Source organism: Lemur catta, chromosome 8 (assembly GCF_020740605.2).
Source record: "Lemur catta isolate mLemCat1 chromosome 8, mLemCat1.pri, whole genome shotgun sequence".
NCBI lineage: Eukaryota > Metazoa > Chordata > Mammalia > Primates > Lemuridae > Lemur > Lemur catta.
This window is the reverse complement of record NC_059135.1, coordinates 31,514,454-31,537,882: the sequence shown is the minus strand read 5'-3', so window position 1 is coordinate 31,537,882 and position 23,429 is coordinate 31,514,454. Positions and strand designations below refer to the sequence as shown.

Genomic DNA, 23,429 nt, shown 5'->3' with positions numbered 1-23,429 from the left:
AAACAAAGCCAGGGTCTCAGTGACGTAAGGGAAAGTATCAAGCAGTCTCACATATGTGTATTTGGAGTCTCAGAAGGAGAGCAAAGAGGAAATGAAGAAATAATAGCCAAAGATTTTCCAAAGTGGGACGAAAAACAACTACCGACATATCCAAGAAGTTCAGCAAAATCCAAGAAGGATAAATCATAAGAAATCACATCATAGTCAAATTACTGGAAGTCAAAAATGAAGAGAAAATCTTAAAAGCAGCCAGAGGAGGGAAAAAGGCACATTGTAAACAGAAGAACAACAATAAGAAAGAATAAATGTTGACCTATCATCAAAACAATATACATGAGAAGACAATAGAATGAAATCTATAATGTAATGGGGGGGAAACTGCCAATATAGAACTGTATATCTAGAGAAAATATCCTTCAAAAATGAATGTAAAACAAAAATATTTTCATATAAAAGCTGAAAGAATTCATCACTAGCAGATTTGCATCAGAAAACAAGCTAAAGGATGTTCTTTAGATTGAAAGTAAATTTTAGATTGAAACTTGAATCTCCTGGAAGAAATGAAAAACACTGAAATAGTAAATATATGGATAAAAGATTTTTTTCTTTTCTTAATTTGTCTAAAAGACAAATGACTGGTTAAGGCAAAAATTACAATGTATTGTGGGATTTACAACAAATGTACAAGTGAAATGTATATGCCCATAAGTGTACAACTGACAGAAGTGGCTAAGCAGAATATTATAATATTGTATGGGTTCTTACATTATATATGAAGCAGCACAATATTGACTTAAAGGACACTGTGACAAATTAATGATACAATCTTGTAATCCTTAGAAGAACCCCTAAAATAAAAAATGAAAAAAAATTTTTAGAATAAGATACAACTCAATATAGTAAATATAATCCAACGATACCAATAATTGCATTAAATGTAAATGGACTAAAATATAAATTAGTAGTGATTGTACATTGTAAACCACCAATCTCATGCTCCTTATGTTTTATATTAGTGTGATCCAACAGAAATATAATGCAAGCTACATATATAATTTCATATTCTCTAGTAGGTACATTTAAAAAGTATAAAGAAACAAGTGATAATTCTTTCTTTTTTAAGTCTTTAAATTTCAGTGTATATTTTACACTTACAGCATATCTCAATTTGAACAAGCCACATTTCAAGTGTTCAGTAGCGATGTGGGGCTAGTGGGCACCGTACAGGACAGTGCAGGTTTATGTGAATCAGCTCCCATTGAGCTACTATCTATTGCAGTTTACAGATGGATTCCAGAGAAATAGAGAACTGATGGTACTTCTGGCCCATAGTGTTAGAGGAAAGTCGCTGTATCCAGGAAAGAACTCCCATTATTCTATTGCTGGAAGTATCAAGATTTGCGGTCAAGGTGGACCTAATTCTGCTATAGCTATATGGCTCTCCACCAGTTTTCATCTGAAAGAGACCCAGAGTTTTGCTGTATTTGGAGACAGATCTGTTCAGCTAGTGTGCAAATATATCTAAGTGGTCTTTGAGAATTTTAACCTTTCCAGTGTTCAGTGATTCCACCAATAATGAGACAGCTTATCAGGACCCTAAAAAGATACTGCTACTTGCATTTCTCAAGTAATATTTGTTGGACGAATGATGAAATGAACCCATAGCCCACGTATGAGATCTCTGATACACAAAATATTTTCAGTTCTGGGTTAATGAGTCCATGCTCATTTGCATGCTTGTCTTTCATTTACAATTCTTTTGCATTTCAACAAAATAATTTTTCCCTATATTCTAAGGTCCCTTAAGCTGTAACGTAAGTCCCCTTATTTTCAAGAATATGACTAATTTACTACACTGTGCACAGAGAGCTGTGTTTTAAATTCTCAATTTATAATGTCTCATCAAGACTGAATCGCAACTGGGATTTAAAGAGGGAATGAGTTGGAACCAGCTTGGACTTAATCACTGTTTAAACACAAACATTTATAGATTCATTATAAAATCAGTTTTTCATCTTTTACAGTAGCGTTTCCAGGTGGCTGGTACCACCTATCTCCACTTTATCAAAATCACCTGGGGAGCAGCATGCTGGGCCCACTACAGAACTGGGATCCCTGGAGGTGGTGTTTGGGAATTTGCACGTGTAATGAGTACCAAGGGAGACTCCTTTCACGTGAAAGTTTGACAACCACTGCCCTGCAGTGAAGTTCCACTTTAGCATTAGTAAAGATAAAATTTGAATCTATTTTATTACTAGAGGAAATGCTGTTTTCAGTACTTACTTTGTTTACTACTTTGGTGAACATATACATTGTGTACTGTAAGTAAATTTTTAAGGGTACTCGTCATTCAGCTCATAAAAAGTATGTTGTGCTTTCTTGATATATGTAATACCTTATGAATGATGGATTCAACTAGAGTCAAATTATATTGATCATAAATGGGCTAATGGCTAAAATCAAGTTGGTTAGGACTCAGATCATATTCTTTTGTACTTTCCTCGAGTGTAGTCTCTAATATTTGTGACAATGTCACGAAAGGCATTCATTGTTTCTTATTTTTTTCTGTGAAATCATTTTGAGTGTACTTTAATTCAGTCATAATTCTACAGAAAGCCATTGAGCCAGACACAAGTACTGGGGCTTCAAAAATGAATTGGACTCAGTGTCTGCTCTCGACAAGGTCATGGCCTCTGCAGGGCAGGGGTGAGGGGCAGTCATGGAAGCCTTATGTTAAAATATAATGTGTGAAGTTTTTATGAGGCACCATGGGAGTAGAGAGAAGCAGGAATGGGTGTGATCATCTGAAAAGGGGGCCTGGGCTTCACCAAGATGACTGCACTCTGTTTGAGTGCAAGCCAGAAAAGTGAAGACTTTCCCACAAGGTCATCCAGGACATGGGGAATGTCAGAACTTGGGTCTCCCTGATCCAAACTGCACTCTTTGAGCTTTCTCTAAGAACCAGGCCTTCAAAAGCACACTGGCCTCCCTTTTCTCACACCCAAATCTCTCTGGTAGTAAGATGTTAAGGGTGATACATTTCCTTTTCAGGCCACTAAGGTGCCATTTAATTTACTCCAGCAATAACTAAATAGGAACCTGCCTTTAAAAGATGCCGAAAGCAACATGCTGCTAATTTATTGCCACATCTATTAAAGCTCCAGAGAGAATCTGACTCCCTGGATTTTAAATATATTTGAGATATTTCCTGATTTAAGCCCTCCATAAATTAGATGCAGTGGTTATAGTACCTGTTGTCACTTCATTCTTGCCCTATCTCCAATCACTCCTCTGCCTTCATTAATTCAGAATAAAATACCACAAGACATTAATGTAGCACTTGGAGATAGGAGGGCTATGTTTTTATTGCCTCAATATGAAATCATACTTAAATACTCCTAAGCCTTTACTAGAATAGGTGGGGGGAAACCCTGCTTATCTCCTATAAGCCCCTTAATAACCTTTCTGGATAGTTTTGGGTGAAGAAACTGAGGCTCAGAGATGTGCAGTGGCTGGCCCAGGGTCACTCTGCAAATGATTACCAGAGCTGAAACATTCCCAGGGCTTCTGACTCTAAGGACAAGGCTCTTTCTAGTATGTCCTCTAATCTTCTGGGGATTGTATTAAAACAGTTTCTTGACGGTTTGCAATGAAAGGCTTTATTGCCAGCATGTAAACAAAAACAAAAATCTTGGCATCCCTCATCACTTTATCATCAGTGTTTTTAGTTTATCACTTCACAGTCATTATTTGGTGTTTTCTTACAGAAGGCAACAGACTACTGCAACAGAAACTGTCCTTAGATGGGAACCCCAAACCTATACATGGAACAGCAGAGAGGTCAGATGGCCTACAGTGGTCAGCTGAGCAGCCTTGTAACCCAAGCAAGCCTAAGGCAAAAACATCTCCTGTTAAGTCCAATGCCCCCGCAGCTCATCTTGAAATAAAGCCAGATGAGTTGGCAAAGAAAAGAGGTAAAGTGATTTCTTTTGCACAAATGATTCAACATATATTGCACACACAGAGAAGTGACAGAATGACAGAACTTTCCAAAAGATGCTGCTTAGTGAAGAGAGATGCACATGAAATTGCATTTCTTTCTGTGACCCACATAGATTGAAAGGCAGAAGTGATTCTTCCCGTGTAATCAAAGGTCTTGAATATTTAAGTGGAATTACATCCCTTTCTCTGCCCCTCTGTGGCCATTCTTCTCTTTGTAGGGATGGATAAACAAATACCTTCTCCCCTAATATCTTATAAAGCAAGTGTTCATACAGGAGCTCTTTTAAAAATGTGAATGCTGAAAGAGACTAATGTTTCTCTTATATATATATTTTCTTGACTTGTACTGAATGAAGGTGAGCCTGGAAGCTGGCCTGTGTTCTTTGGATATGGTCTTCCCCGTGTAAATTCAGTTCTATGTTAGAACTCTCAATGTAACACCGAAAAAGTGTTTTATATTTGACATGCTGGATTTTTATGATTTTTTGAGCTTTGATATACTTGATACATAACTGGTATTAAAAAAGAAAGGGGCTAAATCACTTCCTTTTTGATTCCCAGAAGATTGAATAATGTTCTTCCCATTCCGCCTCAGTTGTATCTAATTTCCTTGGCTTTGGTTTGATAGACTTTCTCACTTTTCTTGAGGGGGATTTCTTTCTTCTAAGAAACATGCTCTTATTGGGATAAATACAATCTGCTTATTTGCTATGCACTATCTGTAGACCCTGGTGACAGTTTCAGGAAATCAGGCGAGATGGGCACCCACAGAGCTGCTGCTGTAATTACAGGCCTGGCTCAGGGTGATGGGGCCAGCGCCAGCATACCTGGCACCGGCGCGCCATCCTCCCTCTAGCTCATTTGTACCTCTCCCGATCTCTGTGTCATTTTCTTGTTCCAAAAGCCCTGCTGGCTTTTAACCACACAAAGTGGTGTTTATAGAGAGAGCCAGCGGCACAAATGGTCTTTAGACATATCAGATTCTAAGACGCTGCCGTTTGTGATAGAACATAATGATCAGAGCCTCTTTCCAAAGAGCACAGGAGACGAGCGTACCCCACATGGCCCAGCCAGAGACCCCACTGGTGAAATCATAGCAGTCTCAGGTGCCATACGAACCACTCACTCTGGGTTATAAACATCCCCCTGACAGAACTCTTTCTTTTTCATTGAAAAACCAAAGATCCAGTGCTTCTTATGGTTGGTTTAAAAAAAGAGAGAGAAGAAAAAAAGATGAATCTCTTATGGGTAGGTTAGTTGCTTTGTTTTGTTGTTTAGCTTACCATAAAAGATAAAGTGGTCAAGTTAACAATTTTTTTTTTCTTAACATCAATTTTAGGCCCAAATATTGAGAAATCAGTGAAGGATTTGCAACGCTGCACTGTTTCTCTAACTAGATACCGCGTCATGATCAAGGAAGAAGTGGATAGTTCCGTGAAGAAGATCAAAGCTGCCTTTGCGGAATTACACAACTGGTGAGTTATTCGACTTAGGAACTATAAATGAACTATAAATTTATGGTGCTTGAGCTGTTCAGATAGGTAAAAGCATCAGATGGAAAATGTTATTTATTTAATACATAAACATGACAGAATAACTCTCCAGCAGATTTTTTAAAGCCTGCAGGCAGAAGCATATATCTTGGGAATAAAAAAGCAGATAAAGTATTTGGATAAAAAGAAACCTGATAGACATAGTTCATTAGAGTTTAATGTTGGCCCAAAAGTATATGAATGATATAGAACAAACCTTCAAAAATAATATTTTTGACAAATCCCTGGAAGGTTAATATCATGAGTGCTATGAAGAAAACAAAATATTTTGCAGCATTGTAATTATAAAATAATAAAAATTCCCTTAACAAAACTCAGAAACATCTTATGTAAGCTTAGTGATAGAAGCTCATTCTTGGGTATCTTTAAGACCAGAATTAAGAAATGGTGCATTAATATGGTTTTGGTCACTGTGCCCTGCCCTGAAACTGATTCTGATGGAAGACATTTCTTTAAGCCCTGTACATTTGCTCACGTGCACAGCTGAAATTAAATATCTGTTAGTAAAGGTTTAGTTATTATCAGTAGAAAAATGTTCTTGGTGTATCAGTTAGGACTCTTTCAGTTTCAAGTGACAGAAACCTAGTCACACTAGAGAAAGAGAAAAGAGAATTTATTGGCTGAAGTACAGGAAAATTCCAGAAGGTTCCTTCAGGCAAATTTGGTTCTAAACCCAAATTATGTTATCAGGACTCAGTTTCTCTCTCTCTCCCCTTTCCCCCATCCCTCTCTCAGTGTCTCCCACAAACTTCTTGTTCTGCTTATTCCTGGCTTCATTCTTAGGCAGTATCTCTCCTTGTGGCAGCAAAGGTGACCTCCCCACAACCTCCTGCGGCTCCCAATTTACATGATCCTTAGTCCCTAAGATCCGAGAGAGAGCTTTGTCTCCCTAGTCCCAGCAAAAGTCCAAGGCGTCATTCCATTGGCTGGGTTCGGTCCCATATCTGTCCCCAAACCAGTCACTCTGGCAAGAGGGACAGAATCTTCCCAGCAGCCAGGCAGGGGTCGCGCGCTGACCACAGCGTTAGCAGCTGGGTGAGCCGCACCTCAGTCATAGATGCACTGCGAGTGAAGGAGCCATGGTTCCCCAGAGGAAAGTCGAGGCGCTAACACCAAAAGAGAGAGAAGACATGTAGGAGAAAGAAAACACACATCTGCAATGCCCGGGCTCATGGAGCATGTGCCCTCTATTTCACTGGCCTCCCACAATTCTAGAATTCGATCACATCTTCTGCATATTTTTCCTATTCCAAGTCCTTACTTTGACATTGATGTGCTTTTTAGCAGAAACTGTGGAGTTGTGTAAAACTAAGGATTAAGCTGAACACTAGCCTAATGTAAAATTCATGAATTTGAAACCAGCTGCTACATATAAGATCCTAAGGGTGCAGAAGACACCAGGAACTTGAGAGAAAACCATCTCCTTCGATTGTCATCCAGCCCCTCGCAGGCACTCTGAGGCCAGGTGTCGTTTATCTCCCTACCCTCCTGGTGGCTTCTGGATGTCACTGGACCCCTTCTCTGTTTGATCAGGTTATAACCTAACAAATTATTCAAAGCAACTCCAAGAATGTGTTTGAGTACTTAGAGAAGTTAAAGATGCTACACAAATGAAAGGTGTTATTATTGTTATTTTATAGTTCTATGACTTTTCCAATCTGTTCTTAAGGAAGTTACCCCCCTACTTGTAAGTACATCCAACTTCCAGGCCTGTTCTCTAGAGCCAGGGTCAGGAGACTTTGTCTCTTCAGGGCCAGCTAGTAAATACTTGAGCATTACGGGCTTACGGTATCTGTGTAACCGCCCAGCTCTGCTGCTGCTGCACAGAGGCAGCCCTGGATAATGCAGAAATGCAGTGGGCCACATTTGGCTCGTGGGGCTTGTATTAAATGGTTTGCCAAGCCCTGCCTGAAGGCATTAGTTAGCTGCTCAGAGAAGACCACTCTGTCTTATTCTTTTGCATTTTAGAATCAACCCATCCTCTGCGGCCTCTGTACACCTTCCATCTGAGTGACTCACACACTAATTGACAAAGTGTAGCAATGACCTCAAATTACCTCTCTCCTCCAGCTGCTCTGAGTACTTCTTATTTTATTTTATTTCTTAGTAAAATGAACATCACATGGGTCACAAGACATCTTGAGATTTATAATAGATTCTTTGAGTGTTTTACTCCTCAAGAGCTGAAAGCGTGGGGCCAGGAAAGCCAGCACCCAAGGAAGTTGTGTGTCTTTCCTCTGCTTGTAATTCACATTGGGTTTTAAACTGATGGAAGGGATCACTCCTGAATGAGCTCTGCCAAGCCATGCTGCTGTTTAAAAGCCACTTACTTAACAAAATGGCACTTTTCCTTGAAGCTGAAGAAGAAAACATTTAGATCAACCATTTTGGGTATGCTGTTGCTATAAAGTGAATAAACACCAGCACTTGTTTTCTGATCTAACCCTTAATAAAAAACGATCCCACAATAATTGCATTAATGTTAACTTAAAAATAAAACCAGTGTACTTTTTTTAAATCAACCGTTTACATGCATGTCTGCCAAATGGAAAAACTGTGCCTCAGTTCCAAATAAGCCTGCAGCCCAGCAAACGTGGTGCCATACTTGAGTAAAGCCTCCGTCTTGTTTTCCAAGGGGGAGAAAACGATGAATTTTAGGGATCGTGGTGCTCTTGAAAATTGTTTTAAAATGAAGCTTTCCTATTGAGGGTGCAATCATGTACTTTAAGCATTAGAGAGAACTCTGAATGTAGTGCCACTCATTTTAGTACAATTGTAACCTCAGTGTTACATCGTAAGGTCAATCTAGATGTGGAGGACAGGGGTGTACATTTCCATGTCCAGGTCCCCTTCTCCTTTCCTAACTTTGCCACCCAACGCTCTTAACCCCAAAGTACTCAGCAGGCGTTGTGCATAGTTTAGAAATGGAAACTCTCAGATAAAAGATTCTAAACATTCACTTTGCTACCAAAGTGCCAGCTTAAGGATGTGAGTCCTACTTGACTAAATTCCACGAAAAAATACTGTTGGAATTCATGAGAATGATGATTTCAGGAGGCTGGGAGAAAGCCGTTGTTTTGCACATCCTCAATACCAAGTGAGCACACATCAAGGCAAAATGAGCTAAATGATCATCTTCCCTAGGCTGTGAAGAATACTTTGTTCAATACAGTTATTGAAAAAATTATGAAGTAGCTAAAATACAAAATCAAACCTGGTATTTAACCAGGACACAGTTATGTGAGGCTACCTGACCATAACATAGAGCATTCTCATTTTCCCAGAAGGAACTGGGGGTTTAAGAGGAGAACAAGGAGGACACAATGCTCTCACAATATGTATTAACAGAAAACAAATTTTGCGACCTGAGCGTCTCTGCGAAGAGTCACTTCAGGAGCTAACATGAAACAGCTGGTTTCCCTTCAGTTTGATTGGCCTCCTACCACAACTGGAAAATATTCATCCTTTGGAGTCATAGATGCCAGATTTAATTGCTTTGTATGCAAACTAGTCTAGCTTCTCGTCGCAAATCTCTGAGTGTGTGTCCAAGTTGATTGTGGAGGCTTAAAAGGAGCAATAAAACATTAAATTCAGAAAAACATTGAGGAAGGAGAAATAATACTTGATAGTTCTGCCATATGCTGGGGGGAAAAGTGTTTCAAAATAGAGCTGTAAAAATTCTGTTAGGTGCTATTGTCAATCTAACATCTAATTAAAAGCTCTCTGAGAGAAAATGGAAGACGATAATGAGCCAGTGGGGTAGCGGGTGCTGGGGTGGGGACGGGGTGAAGGCCTTGCAGAGAATGAGGTCCGGAGGGGGCAATCCTTTTAGGCTGCTTTGCTTTCAAATAGGAAAGGGAAATCAGTCAAAGCACGTGTTCTGTATAAAGGGGCCAGAAGTTCCTATGCTTCGTGTTTATTTTTTCCAGAAGCATTTCCAGGTCTGGCCCAAGCAGAATTTGGAAGTAGGTCAGGAGTTCCAGCTCCCCCCACCCTGAACCCTTGCCCACTTCCCCTTCCTCTGCCAGCTTTCCCTCATCTTGGAGTCTCCTCCTCCACAGCCAACACAGAGAGGACCTCCTGCTGCCTCCTGCTTGGGGCGGTGAGGCCAGGGCTCCTCACCGGGACACTACAGTGATGGGCACTTAGAATGGCATCTCCATGTCCCTTTTCCTTTCTTTTTGCCATTGAAACTCATTGGTCTTGTGTAACTACTAGCTCGTCCTTTTGATGACATGTGTCCTCCTCCCAAAGTGACATATTTGCATGCTAACAAATGCTCTCTTGAGACTCCCTCCCCCAGCCAAAAGAAGAACGCTAGAAGTGCAAATTTCAGGCCAAGGAAAAAGCTATTCTGAGATAAGTTTATCTTCCATATCTCCCAAATCCTTCTCATCTGCTACGGAAGCCCTGCTGGTAGCCAAGCAAAACCACGCACAGATTATCAGGGTGATCAACAGGGTGGCCACACACATACACCAGATATCATCACTGTGACTTTTTAAATATTGTGCCCTATTTCTAGGCTGTAAGCTTGAGATGGCTCCCAAATGGGAAATTGCCATTGGGGCTGTTGCGTTTCAGAACAACGTATGTGACAGTCTTTCCCATATCCCCACTTTGCTGCTCCTTGGATGCCCAATAATATAAAATTGTTGAAACATATGTCCTTGGAGCCACTTTAGTTTGAGTCCAAAAAAGACCATTTTTCTTCACTTTTGCAGGTTTATCACAGCTGATTTTTGCCATGCTTCCCTCCACACCGTTCTCCAAATGTTAGCTGCTTTTGTGTGATACCTGGCTCTCCAAACAATGATAAAAGCCTGGTTTTACTGTGTCCTTTGGGTTTTTTATTTGTTCTCTTTGTGAATAACTTAACATTGAAAGATGATGCCTGTAAGTTAATATTTACTTCTTTCCATACCAAAGTATATGTGTATACGCTGTAATTGAAAACTCTTAGAGCTTTGTGGTCATCCCTTGCCTAAGTGCCAGCCCCAGAGATACTCTAATTCCACTGGCCTGGAATGGTCCCAAGAATAGACTTAAAAAAAAAGAAAAAAAAAAAAAAAAAACAAGTGATTCTCTTGACTTCTGTGGTTGAAAGCTGCCGGTGGAGGGTCCTGCAAAGGGAGTGATGTGTCTGGGGCCAGAGCAGTGGTTCTCAATGGGAGGAATTTGCCCCCCAGGAGATGGCTGGTCTGGAAATAATTTTGGTTGTCGCAACCACAGGGAGAGACTGCCACAGTCATCTAGTAGGTAGAGGCCAGGGATGCTGCTAACCATTTTAGAACGCACAGGACAGCCCCTCCCACCTCCCCCATAACCAAAATTCTCTGGCCCAAGATGTCAGTAGTGCCGGGAGAGCCTGGGTGAGAGGAAAACGAGAGGAAGAGTGCATCCTCAGTCCCACTGCAACCGCTCTGCTGTGGCTCCTTGAGGGAACGATGGAGACTCCTCCCTTCAGAACACCCCTGAGTATCTGCCCCTCGGCTGCCCTCCTAAGCCACCTCTGAAGATATGAGAGAGGGAATTTCCTTTCCGATCACTTACATACTATAGTGCCTTCTCTTTCCGTACCAATGCAGTAGGAAATTTTTTTTTCCTGAAACATAAATCCTCTAGCTGGACATTTTAAGGTCAAATTTTATTTTTGCCTCATTGAGATCAGAAAAACAATTATATTGACGTGAAGAAAATTGGGGACTTTGCTTTTTTGTCTGTTTTTCATTACTGAATTCAACTCAGTCTTTAGAAGACAATGGAAAAATTAAGAACTGAAGGTTGTAGCTAATAAGAGGCAGTCACTTTCGTTAGCCATTCAGTTCCTACCTGAGTCTTTTTCTCATTTTGCAATAAAACCACATATCACAGTGGGAACCGGGATTAGGATGAAGACCTGAGGCATGTAAAGATGAATACAGTAGGGAATTGTTCCATTAAATGTGTGTTTGAGGGTTATTCTTCTTCTTTGGCGTCAGCCGGGCAGTGATATTACTTGGTGTTCCTGGGCACACCTGGCATCTGTCCAGCTACTGTGAGGTCAGTGACATACTCAGGTGTGCCAGCCCTTGTGCTATTTAAATGGAATGAAACAGAAGGGATTTTTACATATCTTATGGTGCAGTAGTGGTTGAACAAATATTTTTTAGCCATTTAATTACTCTCTCTTAATTAGGATAATCATTGGAATTGTGGAACACTATACACTTTAATAGGTAAGTATAGGAAAAATATGTATTAGATGAAACAAAATAGATGTCACAAAATAGATGCCATGACAACAAGCAAACTTAGTTTTTGAGTTCAGTCACATGGAGGGTGTTGATATAAGCATGAGTAATGAGTAGAGATTCCATTATAAAACCAATGTAGCTGAAATAGTAAACACTCCTAGAATTGAGAGTATCTGGAGTAGTATAGCTGTACTGTAATAAAATGTAATAAAACAGCAAGGCATGTTTATAATGGGATTATCAGTAGGAGAGCTGACTTCAGGAGCCTTTTCAGCCACTTGGCATTGTTACATAATAATTTTACAAAGCTTTCAATTCCCTATTTAATTATCAGGAATATGTTAAACGATTACTAGATTTTGCCAGCTCCTTAGACTAAACGTGTAAGGAACACAGAAAATCAAGAGTTTGGGTTGTGTATTTTTGTTTTTGTTTTATTTTTTAATAAAATCAAGAGTTTGGATCGTGTTTTTTAAACGTTTTGTTTTAAAAGAATTTTAATAAAAGGTCTTTATGTCCCTCAGCTCTGGAAATGAATACAATCTTTTCATTGATCAAAACCTGTACAAACAAGACTTTCTGACTAATCTATTTCCTTCTCATCAAATGGTTTTTCTAAATTCCCACCTGCTTGTGACTTGTACAAAGCACCATGCAAAGGAAATTAAACAAACTTGTTCCTTCTCCCCACACCCAATATTCGATACTATGCCAGAATATTAAAAGAACACACAGTTTGGGGATGAGCGTCCACTTTCAAAGGAAACCAATAGATAGTAATGAAAGAGGCTAATAAATATATTTATGCCTCCAGAGAGCCCTATGTATGGTTTTTCTTGCTGTCTAGGTGACAAATTGCCCAAAAGGACTCCTTTTCCTCACTCTGCACCAGTCCAATAAACAGAAATAAGCTCCAGGATCCATTCTGAAATTGTGAAAAGGGCAAATACCATATAACATGGGGAAACTCAAGGTTCCTGTGACTTTGTGACTAAGGCAAGTCCCTGCGGTACAGTGTGTTTCAAATCTTGCCTCATTTGTGAATACGTGTCTTACTAAATAGGTATAGCTCACTCTTTGGAGGTGAAAGCTTCGCTTTTCCTATTTTCTTTCCTCCCTGAGGTTTTTCTCTGCAATAGATGTTTCCCCAGGGCCCCTGCAAGGACTGAATGAATCAGTTGACAGTGAAGGAAGAGCAGGTTGATAAATGCAAAAAGCACTGAACTGGCCTTTTCAGTTTAGGTACAGTCCCCAGGAAACCAGCATAAATAGTGCCTTGTATTAATAGCCTTCCTGAGCTACATGTGTGGATCACCTCCATACGTTATAGCAGCCACACACTTGGCCGTGGACGTCAGCTTTGCTGGCACTGCAGCCTTCTTTGCAGAATAACAGACCCACAATAAGAGCTGGAGGACATGAAGTTGCTTTTGATTTCAGCTTGAAATCTAAAGAGATTTCTAATTTTTTTCAGCAAATGAAAGCTACCAATCAACCAGCCTGGTAACGTGATTCTAAAAAGGAATTTTGAGCTTTTTCCTGGAATTGAAATACAAAAAGGAATTAAGCAAATTGTTCTACCTACACATTTCCATAGGGTACTAGAGTATGATCTTTTTCTTTTAATTTACAGTATAATCCATTTTTACTGGAAAAAATAAGATGAATTAGTTCTTATATATTAGTATAAATATATAAAATACATTATAATATTAAAAAGCGAGATGGCCTAGATCACAGTTTCATAATAGATCTTAGGGCTTAATTCTATTTATTGGACTGGTACGGTGAGACTAAGGAGTCATTTTGGGCCATTCGTCAGCTAAGACAGCAACAAATCACATAGAAAGGCTGCACCTGAAGTCAACATAATAGAATTCCTTATACGTGTATTACATTATTCTTCCAGTGACTATAAACTGTTGATTTTTACAGCCATATTCTAATAAAAGCCACATTTTTCAAGGTTTATTAACCACTTAAATTAGGAGACGTGGAGGGTAGAGTTAGACACAATAGGGTTTAAATCTCATCTCCACATATTCTAGCTCTGAAGCTGGTTGAGCTTTTTAACTCCTACTCAGCTATCATTTTCTAGAAGTTTAGTGAAAATTTGTATTGTACAAGATAACACATTTATCAGATCATGCTAGAAAATCACTAGTCTGGTTCATGATACATGGTTCATTAAGGATGGTTCTCTTCCCTTCCAGAGTAGCAATTAGGAAATTTCTTTCCCTCTAGCCCAAGATACTGGGAAGAAGTTGTCCTTCAACTTTCTGTTTATTTAGCATGCAGTGGATCCCAGCTTTGACATACGGATATTTCAACACAACTTTTACTGTTTATTGTCTGTTGAAGAGAAAAGTAAGACAAAGGGACCTCTGGCTGTGAATGGCCACAGTTGCCACCAAAACAGCTCTCCTTTCCCTTTCACATCTTGCTGGGCCTCTCTACCACTCGTTTCTTTATTCATCCATTTAATGGGTAGATGAATGTGTGCCAGGCAGGTACTTTTCAAATTTTCTCATGCACAAGGCCCCATTCCCAGAGATTCTGATTCCATGGGTGTGGGGTTGGGGCCTAGGAATCTGCATTTAATGAGTCCAGTGAGTACAAATGTGTGTGTCTGGGGACCACACCTGAAGAAGCACTGCCCAAAAGACAGAGGGATGAAGACAATCTTTTTCCTAAGAAAGCCCAAGGTCTAGTGGGTGCAGACAGCAGCAAGCTGGAATGAAGCTGTGTGTTGGGGAGGGGAAAGTCAGCTCTGCCTGGCTCCATCGCAGAGGTGCCATTTGAGCTGGATGGAGAAGGGAGAAAGAAGATTCCACGCAGAAAAAACGACACAAGGAAAAACCGGAAGCATGAAAGACCACAATGTGCTCTGGGAGGCGTACATTCCCTGGGTCTCACTCCATCTGTAAATGAAGTTTGAGCACATCCCTCAAATCAGAAAATTCATTTATAAATTATGTGTGTGTACTACTATTATTCTATGTACTAAAGATTAGGAAAGCCTACTTCTTGGAATAAAAAATGAGTACATAAAATTTAAATATTTAATAAACCTTGAAAGCCTGGGCAGTGGCAGCACACGGGCCTGGCAGTGCCGGCCGGGAAGAGCCTTGTGGCCCGAAACAAGAAAAGCATGTCCCCTCGCCTTTTCCCATGAGGGCCAAGGAAGTCAGGAGCCCGCCTTGAGTCGGATGTGAGCTAGCAGCGCTGGTACTTCTCGTACCACACCAGTCTCTTCCAGTTTTTGTTCTTAAGTTATTCGTGTTCAGCAACCATGATGGCTTCTGCAGAGGACCCTTCTCCCTCAGGTTTTTTTGGAAGGAAATACAAGAGTGTTCAGAGTGGCTGGCTCTATTTTGTGTATGAGACAAAAGGGGGTTTTGCTTTATTTTGTTTTATTTTGAAATGTGTTTCATTTTGTCCTGCTTTCTATATTTTCCAGTTTTTTTAAATGAGTATGTAAAATGACGTAAAAAGTGCGAGTGTTAACTCAGTTCCTTAAATGGTATCCTTGTGCTATGAGACAATTAGCATCCGCAGACAGAATAGTTCTGCTTTTTCTTCCCACAGGTGGTAGCTTTAAAAAGGTGGGGGTGGGGGGAGGGGTCATATCATTTTTATAGTTATAGAAACTGAAATTCAGTTAAGCTACTTTTCTGAATAGTGATCTCCATGGAAAGAGACCAAACTAAGTAGTAATCAGTAAATATAAAAAAAATTCTAGTATTAAGCAAAGTCATATGTAAAATTCTAAATGGAGGTATATGAGGAATACAGATTTTTCAGTTGAACATTTGGTGTTGTGGGATTTGTAGACTTTACAGGATTTTGCAACTCTGTCATCTTAAGAATTCCAAGAAGAAAAAGGAATCCTTGTGGTTTTTTTTTAAATTAACTATGTCCCTTTTGAAGAACTCCAGAATTTTATAAGTGTTGGGAGCTAGTCCTTACGCTAAATCTGCATGTTTCATTCCAGAAGTGCACCTCAGACAGTACAAAGGACTATTCATTAGTGTGGTTTCAAATCATGGTACGATTCCAATATAAAATATGCAGACTAAGAGGTGTTAATACAATGTATTACCTCTGATAAAAGAAATAGAAATAAAATGGGCTCAGCCTGATCAGCAGTTGAGTGCAGTTGTTGACGTTCGTTGACAGATTTTTCCTTTGCTTTTTGTGTTGAGCGTGGTCCGTGCTAGGAGACATTGCTACTTTCCTTCCCTTATAGTCACAATCGGTAGGCAGCTTTTCAAAGGGTTGTCCCCTAACCGCAGTCTACATGCTACAGATATGTATATTGGATTTTATATGTTTACCAGATAACATTGTGGAATTAGGAAATCTTTAGAAAGATCAATTTGTCAACACTGCTGCATTCAGAAAAAAATGCCATTATTATTTTCCAGTTATGAAAAGGATTCAGGTTGTAAAACCTAAATGCAAAAATGTACAGAGTGGAAGGTGATAGACCCAGGAGTCCTAGCACTGTAGCAATAAGTAAGCAAACAAACATAGTAGCCAAGGACTTGATAATGAGCCCAGGGTTAACGCAGAGACAGCGGAAGAGGTAAGCTAAGTACGAGAGACATTTCTGGGGTAGACTTCATGTGGACAGGGGAGGAAAAGGAGTCTGGGAAACTGGGTGAAGGGTGACACCGTAACCCCCACAGAGAGTACAGGAGAGGGGGCAGGATGAGGAGCGGAACAGAAAGGAAGAAGCAGGAGTTGGCAGTGTGCAAGAGCGTGGGCGCTGTTTGCAGGGGCTGTGGCTCCTCCTGACCCTGGGATATAGAACCACACAGTCTTGCTGCATTTGTGGCCTTGTGGCCGCTAAGCCAGGGAAGAAGCTTTGTGGACAGCTGCAATGGTTGAGAAATGGGTGAACTGAAACCCCTGACTAGTTTTGCCCTCGGCCCAAGAACTGCTGGTAATACTTGGGGAGCTGAACTGCAAACCGTCGGTACCCAGGGGAACAGAACATTACCCCTTAAATGTACAAAGGAAGTTTCCCTGCCCTCCACCTGGTGGGCAGATCCTCTCATCAGGTGGGAGGGACACACCTCCTCCCTCGTGCTGGCTAGTGCAGGGCAAAGGTAGCTCCCAGCTCAAGGCCCACATGGCAGCCACTAGGCACTATGGGCTGTCAGGAGCCCAGCTGGCGTTCCTCTGAGCGATTGGTCCCAGTTCTTACTCCTATGCAATAATAAGAGGCAGAGCCCACTGTGGGGAGAAATGTCTTTATACCACTCTTTTCTCTTTAGTGAAAGAAATGGAAATCCTTCGTGCAGGGAAGCCTGGCTTTAGGGCTTATCGCTCATTTGCATCCTTTACCTGTTTGGTGGAGGCCAGAAAGGCTGGAACGTTCCATTAGCATCCCTTCTCCCCAGCACTTTCCTCCTTCTCTTTCTGTGTAATGGGGCTGGGAAATCCAGGCTCTTCTTCCTGTGGGCCCTGCTGCACTTCTGTCTCCTTCCTGACATGATTTCAGGGAGGTGACGATTTAAGGAAGCTCCAAGGGAAGCACTTTATCCACAAGAAGGTCCTGAAGCAAAGTTGTGTGGGATGGGCTGGTCCCCGGCAGTGTCTCTCACTCCAGTCTGCCCGAGGCAAATGCTGTGGCCACTGAATGTGGCCTCGTTTTAACTCTTTAGCATCTGACACTGGCTGCTGTTACAGATTGATTTCTGTAAATTCCCTTTGAAATGCTGCTTTCATTCCTCCAAATGCACCTGCAGCTTCTGCTCTCCAGCTTGTCAGCCACTGAGGGCCTGTGGCCGCCTCCCTGTCACGCATCTTTATTGTGGAGAACACTGGATTGGATGTGGCCCATCCAAGCTCCCAAACTTGTCTCTCAATGCCTTAGTCTCCAAATTTGAAGACAGCCTTCACGGGGCAGAAAATGATAAATGTATTACTACTAAAGAGGCTTTCTGCTCTTTTCATTATTATTACTGTTATTAGTCCCTTACAGAAAGGAATTAAGATGGCAGAAACTTTTATAAAAAGACACTTTATCTCTGTGATTAACTATATCACAAACTGTGAAGTCTTTGCCATGGTAATCTCCTTCTCCTTATGTCTTATTGCTTTGATAATAAAAGCTTTTTTATGGCAGCACAATAAAATTTTACTATCCAGACAGTTTGGATAAAATGAGAAGAGATGGTTTTGGAACGATAAGGGCACATCTGAAACAGGTGAGGTCAGTATGGGGTTCGTGTGAGCTGTTCACGCAGAGCATGTTCCATGTGCCTTAAGTCTGGTGCTTGCCCAGGGCTTTACCCAACCATGTGGAGAACTTTTAGTGCCCAGTGAAAAGCCAAGTAAAGAGTTCTGTATTTCTGTCAAGTACTGAGGAGCACTGTTGAGAAGCCAAAACATTCAAAACTTAGAATTTCAAATGATTAGTGGTAGAAGCACAAATTTCAATAATTAAACCACCACAGTATGCAAACTACCTGTTTTGATTCTGAGCAAAACCCTGTGTGTTTGGTGAATATCGTTATATTTTTATTCATAAGCTTATGTCTCAGATGATTAGATTCTGTCAGTGGCCACAATTGTATAAATTTTTGCATAAATATGATTTATGCACAAGCATTACAATGTACTGGTTAAGAAGTTCCATTATTGTTATGCTGTAGAAAAAGGAATATGCTGGGCAGGGAACCTGTGGCCTCGGGGCCACATGCGGCCTTCTGGATCCTTGAGTGCGGCCTTTTGACTGAATCTAAATTTTGCAGGACAAATCCTTTTAATAAGAAAAGACCTGAAGGAAGACTCGGAGTTAATGAGGTGAAGAAAGGCGAGGTTGCGGAGGGAGCTGTTTTCAAGGCAGAGGGAAGGGCATGTGCCAAGGCCCTGTAGCAAGGAGAGAGCAGTGCTCTCACCTCCTGGGGGTCACAAAGCGTAAATGAGATCATTCCAGCAAGGCACCTGCGCGCCACCTAATGCGCCCAGCCCACGGGACACACTCAGAAAGTGTTAGTTATGGTCAGCTCTCATTTTGAGCAACTGAGGGCTGATAAGTGTCTACACGGGTGCACCTCGAAAGCCAGTGTGTGACTTTTCCGCTTCCCCACTAAGAGTGTGGTCCATGACACTGTGATTCTTCTGTGACTCCTCCACTGTCTGGTGTCATTCCTCTCAAAGGAACTGCCTCCGCCCTCCAGATCCGATAGCTCCATACCCTGGTTTGCCAAGCACCTCTGTCCTTATCCAGCCTGTAGAGTTGTTTGTCATCGAGCAACACTTCGGAGCGAGCGTATCTCTGTCCTGGCACCTCTAAGATTCCACAGGAACTGCAAATGGTTCCAGTGAAATTACTCATGAAGCTCGATGTGACACAGGCAGGCAGCCCAGGCTTTGTGGGCATTTGGGAGGTTTTAGACCCGGTCCTTCCTCTTTGACCCTTCTTTTAGTCTGGCACTCAGCTTGATGTAGGGCTGGCTCCTCGCTGTCTGACAGCCTGCCGGGGACAGGCTGGCCTTCCAGGCGTCATCCTCCACGTCTACCCCCCACAGTGATTCTTCCCTTGACAGCAAAGCCCAAGTGACCCCGGTCCACCTCACTGAGATTCTTGAGGGAGGGTCCAGTTTACGCGCCTAGGCTGGCCTCTGATCTCGGTTTCCCTCAGTTCGTCAGCGCAGAGCAGGGTCCTGACTTGGCAGAGAGCGCTGGCTTGCCACCGTGCACAGGCGTTTGAGAGCGGTTATACAGAGAGAGCAGCGCTGGAGTCACTAAGACACTGGAGGTTGATCTTCTTTGTTGAAATACCCAGAGGAACGGAAGCATGGGTTGATGCCAACTTCACAGGCTTCTCCCCATCCTCAAGTGTGTGCATTAAGCAGATTAACAGTTTATTGTGTAAACCTTCATCCCTCCCATTGCTAGCCCAGGAGTCCTGCACTGACTGTTGCATGAATACCCAGCTCTGTGTAATGTGTGTCACACCTGAAGATATGTATTATACCCCAAATGTCCATCTTGTACACTCTCGGGGCACAAAATTGTGCTAACAAATTTAATCAACAGAAATGTTACCGTGATCTTGTAGCTGATAAAGAAATTAGTAAAGGCCCTTCAGCACACAGGCTGCAGGAATCCCAGCCTCCAGGCCGCATGCTGTTATCTGCTGTCTGCTCCTCCCCCACCCGCTGGACATCTGAGGACAGGCCAAGCTTGTGTCACCAGCACTTATTTCCCTGAGTTGTGTGCTGTGCTGCTCTCAAAACCTGAGGACACTATTTAGAAGCCTTCTAGTTGATTGATGGAGGGGCATCCTAATCTCTTCTTGCCATCACCATTCTCTTCCCTCTCTGTGTTTTTCACTGTTTTCCCAGTGAGTCTGGGCAGGTCCTCTCACATTCTCCTCAGCTCTCCCGAGAAGAATGTAGGCTCCACAAGGATGGAAGGAATCTTTATTTTTTTTAAACCCCAACCCCCAAACCCTTGTCTTGCACATGGCAGGCACTCAGCAAATAGTGGTCGAATGAACGAATGCTTTGTCATTCTTCCCATTTCTAGTCCTCTCTGCGCCATATTCCTGGATAGCCATCCCACGCCTCACGCAGCCCTGCCTCACTCTGCTGTGGAGAATGGAGCACAGGTTACCTGCAAGTGTCACGTGACCTGTAGCTCCACCACTATGTGGCCCACAGGTCAGCTGAGGTCGCCCAGCCCATTACACTCCAAGTGAGTTGTGTGGACTCCTGTTCCACGGCCTGTAGAAGTCCAAAGCCCCCTCAGATCTATGCTGGTTCTGGGGGTGGAGGTGGGGGTTCACGTTCTCACACTCACTCTGCCTTCAGGCTGTGCCTCATCCCATCTGTCCCGCCTTGTGTTGACCAGGCATGAAGCCCAGCCGCTTCCTCAGTTTCCGTGTGAGTGCACCCGCACACGTTCAAAGCATTCACGCCGAGCAAAGCGGAGCTGTGGCATCCCAAGCGCGGCTCGGAGCAGCCCCCTCCCATGACATACGTGACATTCTGTCTCCCGGAAGTTGTCTTGCCCACCCAAACACTGGAGGTTCCTCCCAGGGCCTTCACCCTACACAGCTTCCAGGCTTCTTGCTGAATCTTCTCTCTTCTCTCCCATTTCTGTAGGGGGCAAAAATTCAGAACATTTTCTTAGGCGGAGTAGCTGAACCATATAGTTGTGGTTTGGGCTCCTAATTCCAGATCTCTAGGTGCTCACATTATCTCCCTACTAGCTTGTCTATTAGCCTTTGTCTTCCTAAACTAAGATGGAAATGCCCCCTTTAAGAAGGTTGCAAAAAAATTTTTAAAAACACACTCACACTTGCCTCTATTATGGCTACGTTTGTTAACTTGACAGAGAAGCTAAATATACCTTGTCATCACAGGAGCACAAAGCCTATTGACTCAACCCAGCATTTCATACAATTACCAAATATACCTGGTTGATGCATAGTCTCTGAAAATAAATGCAAGAAACTTGTAGCATTGCAGACCTCCAGGGAGGGGAACTGAGTAAGCTGGGGCAGAGATGGGATAAAGGCTTCCTTCTCACCATACACCTTTCTGTGTCATGCATTTCCTATATTTAAAACACATTGACATCATACCTGTGTAATGTCAATAAATAAGGTACAGGTGTCCTGATGTGCTGGTTACACCAAAGTGATCCATCCTATCCAGTGACCTAAAGCCATGTGCGTCATGGGGATAGTTGCTGGACGAGGCTCAGACCCCAGTTCTGGAGAATTTGCCATTCATTGCACACAGCAGTTCTCTCCACCAGGATTTCCTGATTGGTAAGAGCTGAGCTTCTCGGCACACAGTTCTTACTCTCCAAGCAATTAGTACATCATCTCATCGGGGAGCCCCCAAACTGCTATAGATATATCCTAGAAATCACTTCTGACCTTGACAAATATTACAAAATTCATAAGGGGAAATAAATTTTCAACAGACTTTAAATTTAAAAGTACATCTGATGGAGAAATAAAAGTCCATCTGATGGAACAATAGGAGTAATAAGGATGATAACTGCAGTGTATTGAAGCACATTAAATAAGAGTTCATAATTAACACAAACCAACAAAAAACTTTTCATTGATTACCTTTGAAGGATACTGAGGAACCAACTGTCATTTTGAAAATGAATAAAAGGAGAGAACCAAGCATTTATCCTGCCTTACCTATACAAACTGTACTTTATGATAACCAGATAGTTGATAAGGAAAGTTTCTCTGTATGAAAGAATTCCAGTAAATAAATGAAGAAGGAGTGACAGAATTTGAATATCTCAATTTTTCAAACCCTATTAATCTAGGCAATGATTATCAATGGCTGCTAACATCATAAAAAAGATAGATACCCTTAGTATCTCCTATAAATTTGTTATTAGATGTAGACATTTGATTAGATTCAGGTTTTTTCAGAAGGAATACTTTGTTATGTCATTATGTTTGTGCTGATGGAAGTATACAACATAAAGTATTCCAAAAAAAAAAGTCAAATCGAATTTAATCAAATTTCTACACCTAATGACAAATTTATAGGAAATACAAAAGAACAGGTTAAATAACACTGTGGAGATAGAATCAGTGAAATTCAGACCTAAGACAAATAACCTGATTTCTTCAACAAGTCAGTTGCAGAGGATGAGAAGACAGATGAAAGGAACCTGTGGATTAAAACAGGTTGAAGAGACAACCAATTGCAATGAACAGGCCTTATTTAGGTCCTGGTTTAAACAAACTGTTAAAAAAAAGATTTACGGGACAGTTGGAGAAATTTGAATACCGAGTAGATAACTAACAACATGAAATCATTGTGACTGTTTGTAGGTGTTATGGTAAATACTGTGGTTCTGGTCACCCAAAAGGCCTTATGTTTTAGAGATATATATCAAAATATGTGTGGTGGAAATAAAAAGAGCCTCTGACGTCTCTGCTCACCCACCAGTAGGGGACCCCCCCCCCCAGCTTTCCACCCTACACAGCTCCCAGCCTCTTTGCTGGCTCCTCTCTCTTCAGCCTCTGTAAAAATCTGTGAAAGGATATGTCGGGAATGTCATGATGCTTCTGGGAGGGGAGCTAGGCAACCAGGGGTCAGGATGGGATTGAAGAGAAACTTCATGCAGGTAATACCTTCTCAAAGGACTAACTAAAAGATAAATGAAACATAACGGGAAAAAGTTCATTAGAACCTTGAGATGCGTCTTTGGGAGAGTGAGAAATGCAGACTCATGGCAGAGCATGCGGGTGGGTTGACCCAGACTGTGTTTCTCCAAGTATGGTCCCAGGACCGTCTGCGTCAGAGTTGGGCCCACCCCCACCCCCTCCCAGACAGAACCCTGAGGATGGAGCACAGAGACATTTGGGAACTATCATCTTTGATGACCTCCGTGCCAGCTTGTCAAATACTTATTGCATTGGTGTGAAACTTTGGAATGTATAGGGCAAAAATACCCCCAAATTTAAATTCAAAGCAGCACAGTTCTGAGTCTGAACGACTTTTTTTTTTAGATTTGTTGATAATGATTTAATCACCAGATGTCCCCATGTAAGCCTTGGGAACATCTCTTCCATGTTGCCTCATTTTTGGAGAGGCAGAGTGTGCTGCTGGCATTGTAGCATAGAAATATTTAT

At 41.7% G+C, this 23,429-nt stretch overlaps 1 protein-coding gene across 8 annotated transcripts in view; it reads left to right on the top strand.

The window, feature by feature from the left end:
* The window catches only part of SPATS2L (spermatogenesis associated serine rich 2 like), a 151,047-nt gene that overhangs the window by 112,366 nt on the left and 15,252 nt on the right, over positions 1-23,429 (top strand). For 5 of the 8 annotated variants that reach the window (XM_045559802.1, XM_045559795.1, XM_045559801.1 and 2 more), the window contains 2 exons: positions 3,768-3,974; positions 5,342-5,477. In XM_045559802.1, the coding sequence (XP_045415758.1) occupies positions 3,768-3,974; positions 5,342-5,477 (343 nt within the window). The remainder of the gene's footprint in view (positions 1-3,767; positions 3,975-5,341; positions 5,478-23,429) is intronic. The other 3 variants (XM_045559798.1, XM_045559799.1, XM_045559797.1) reach the window with 1 other exon arrangement.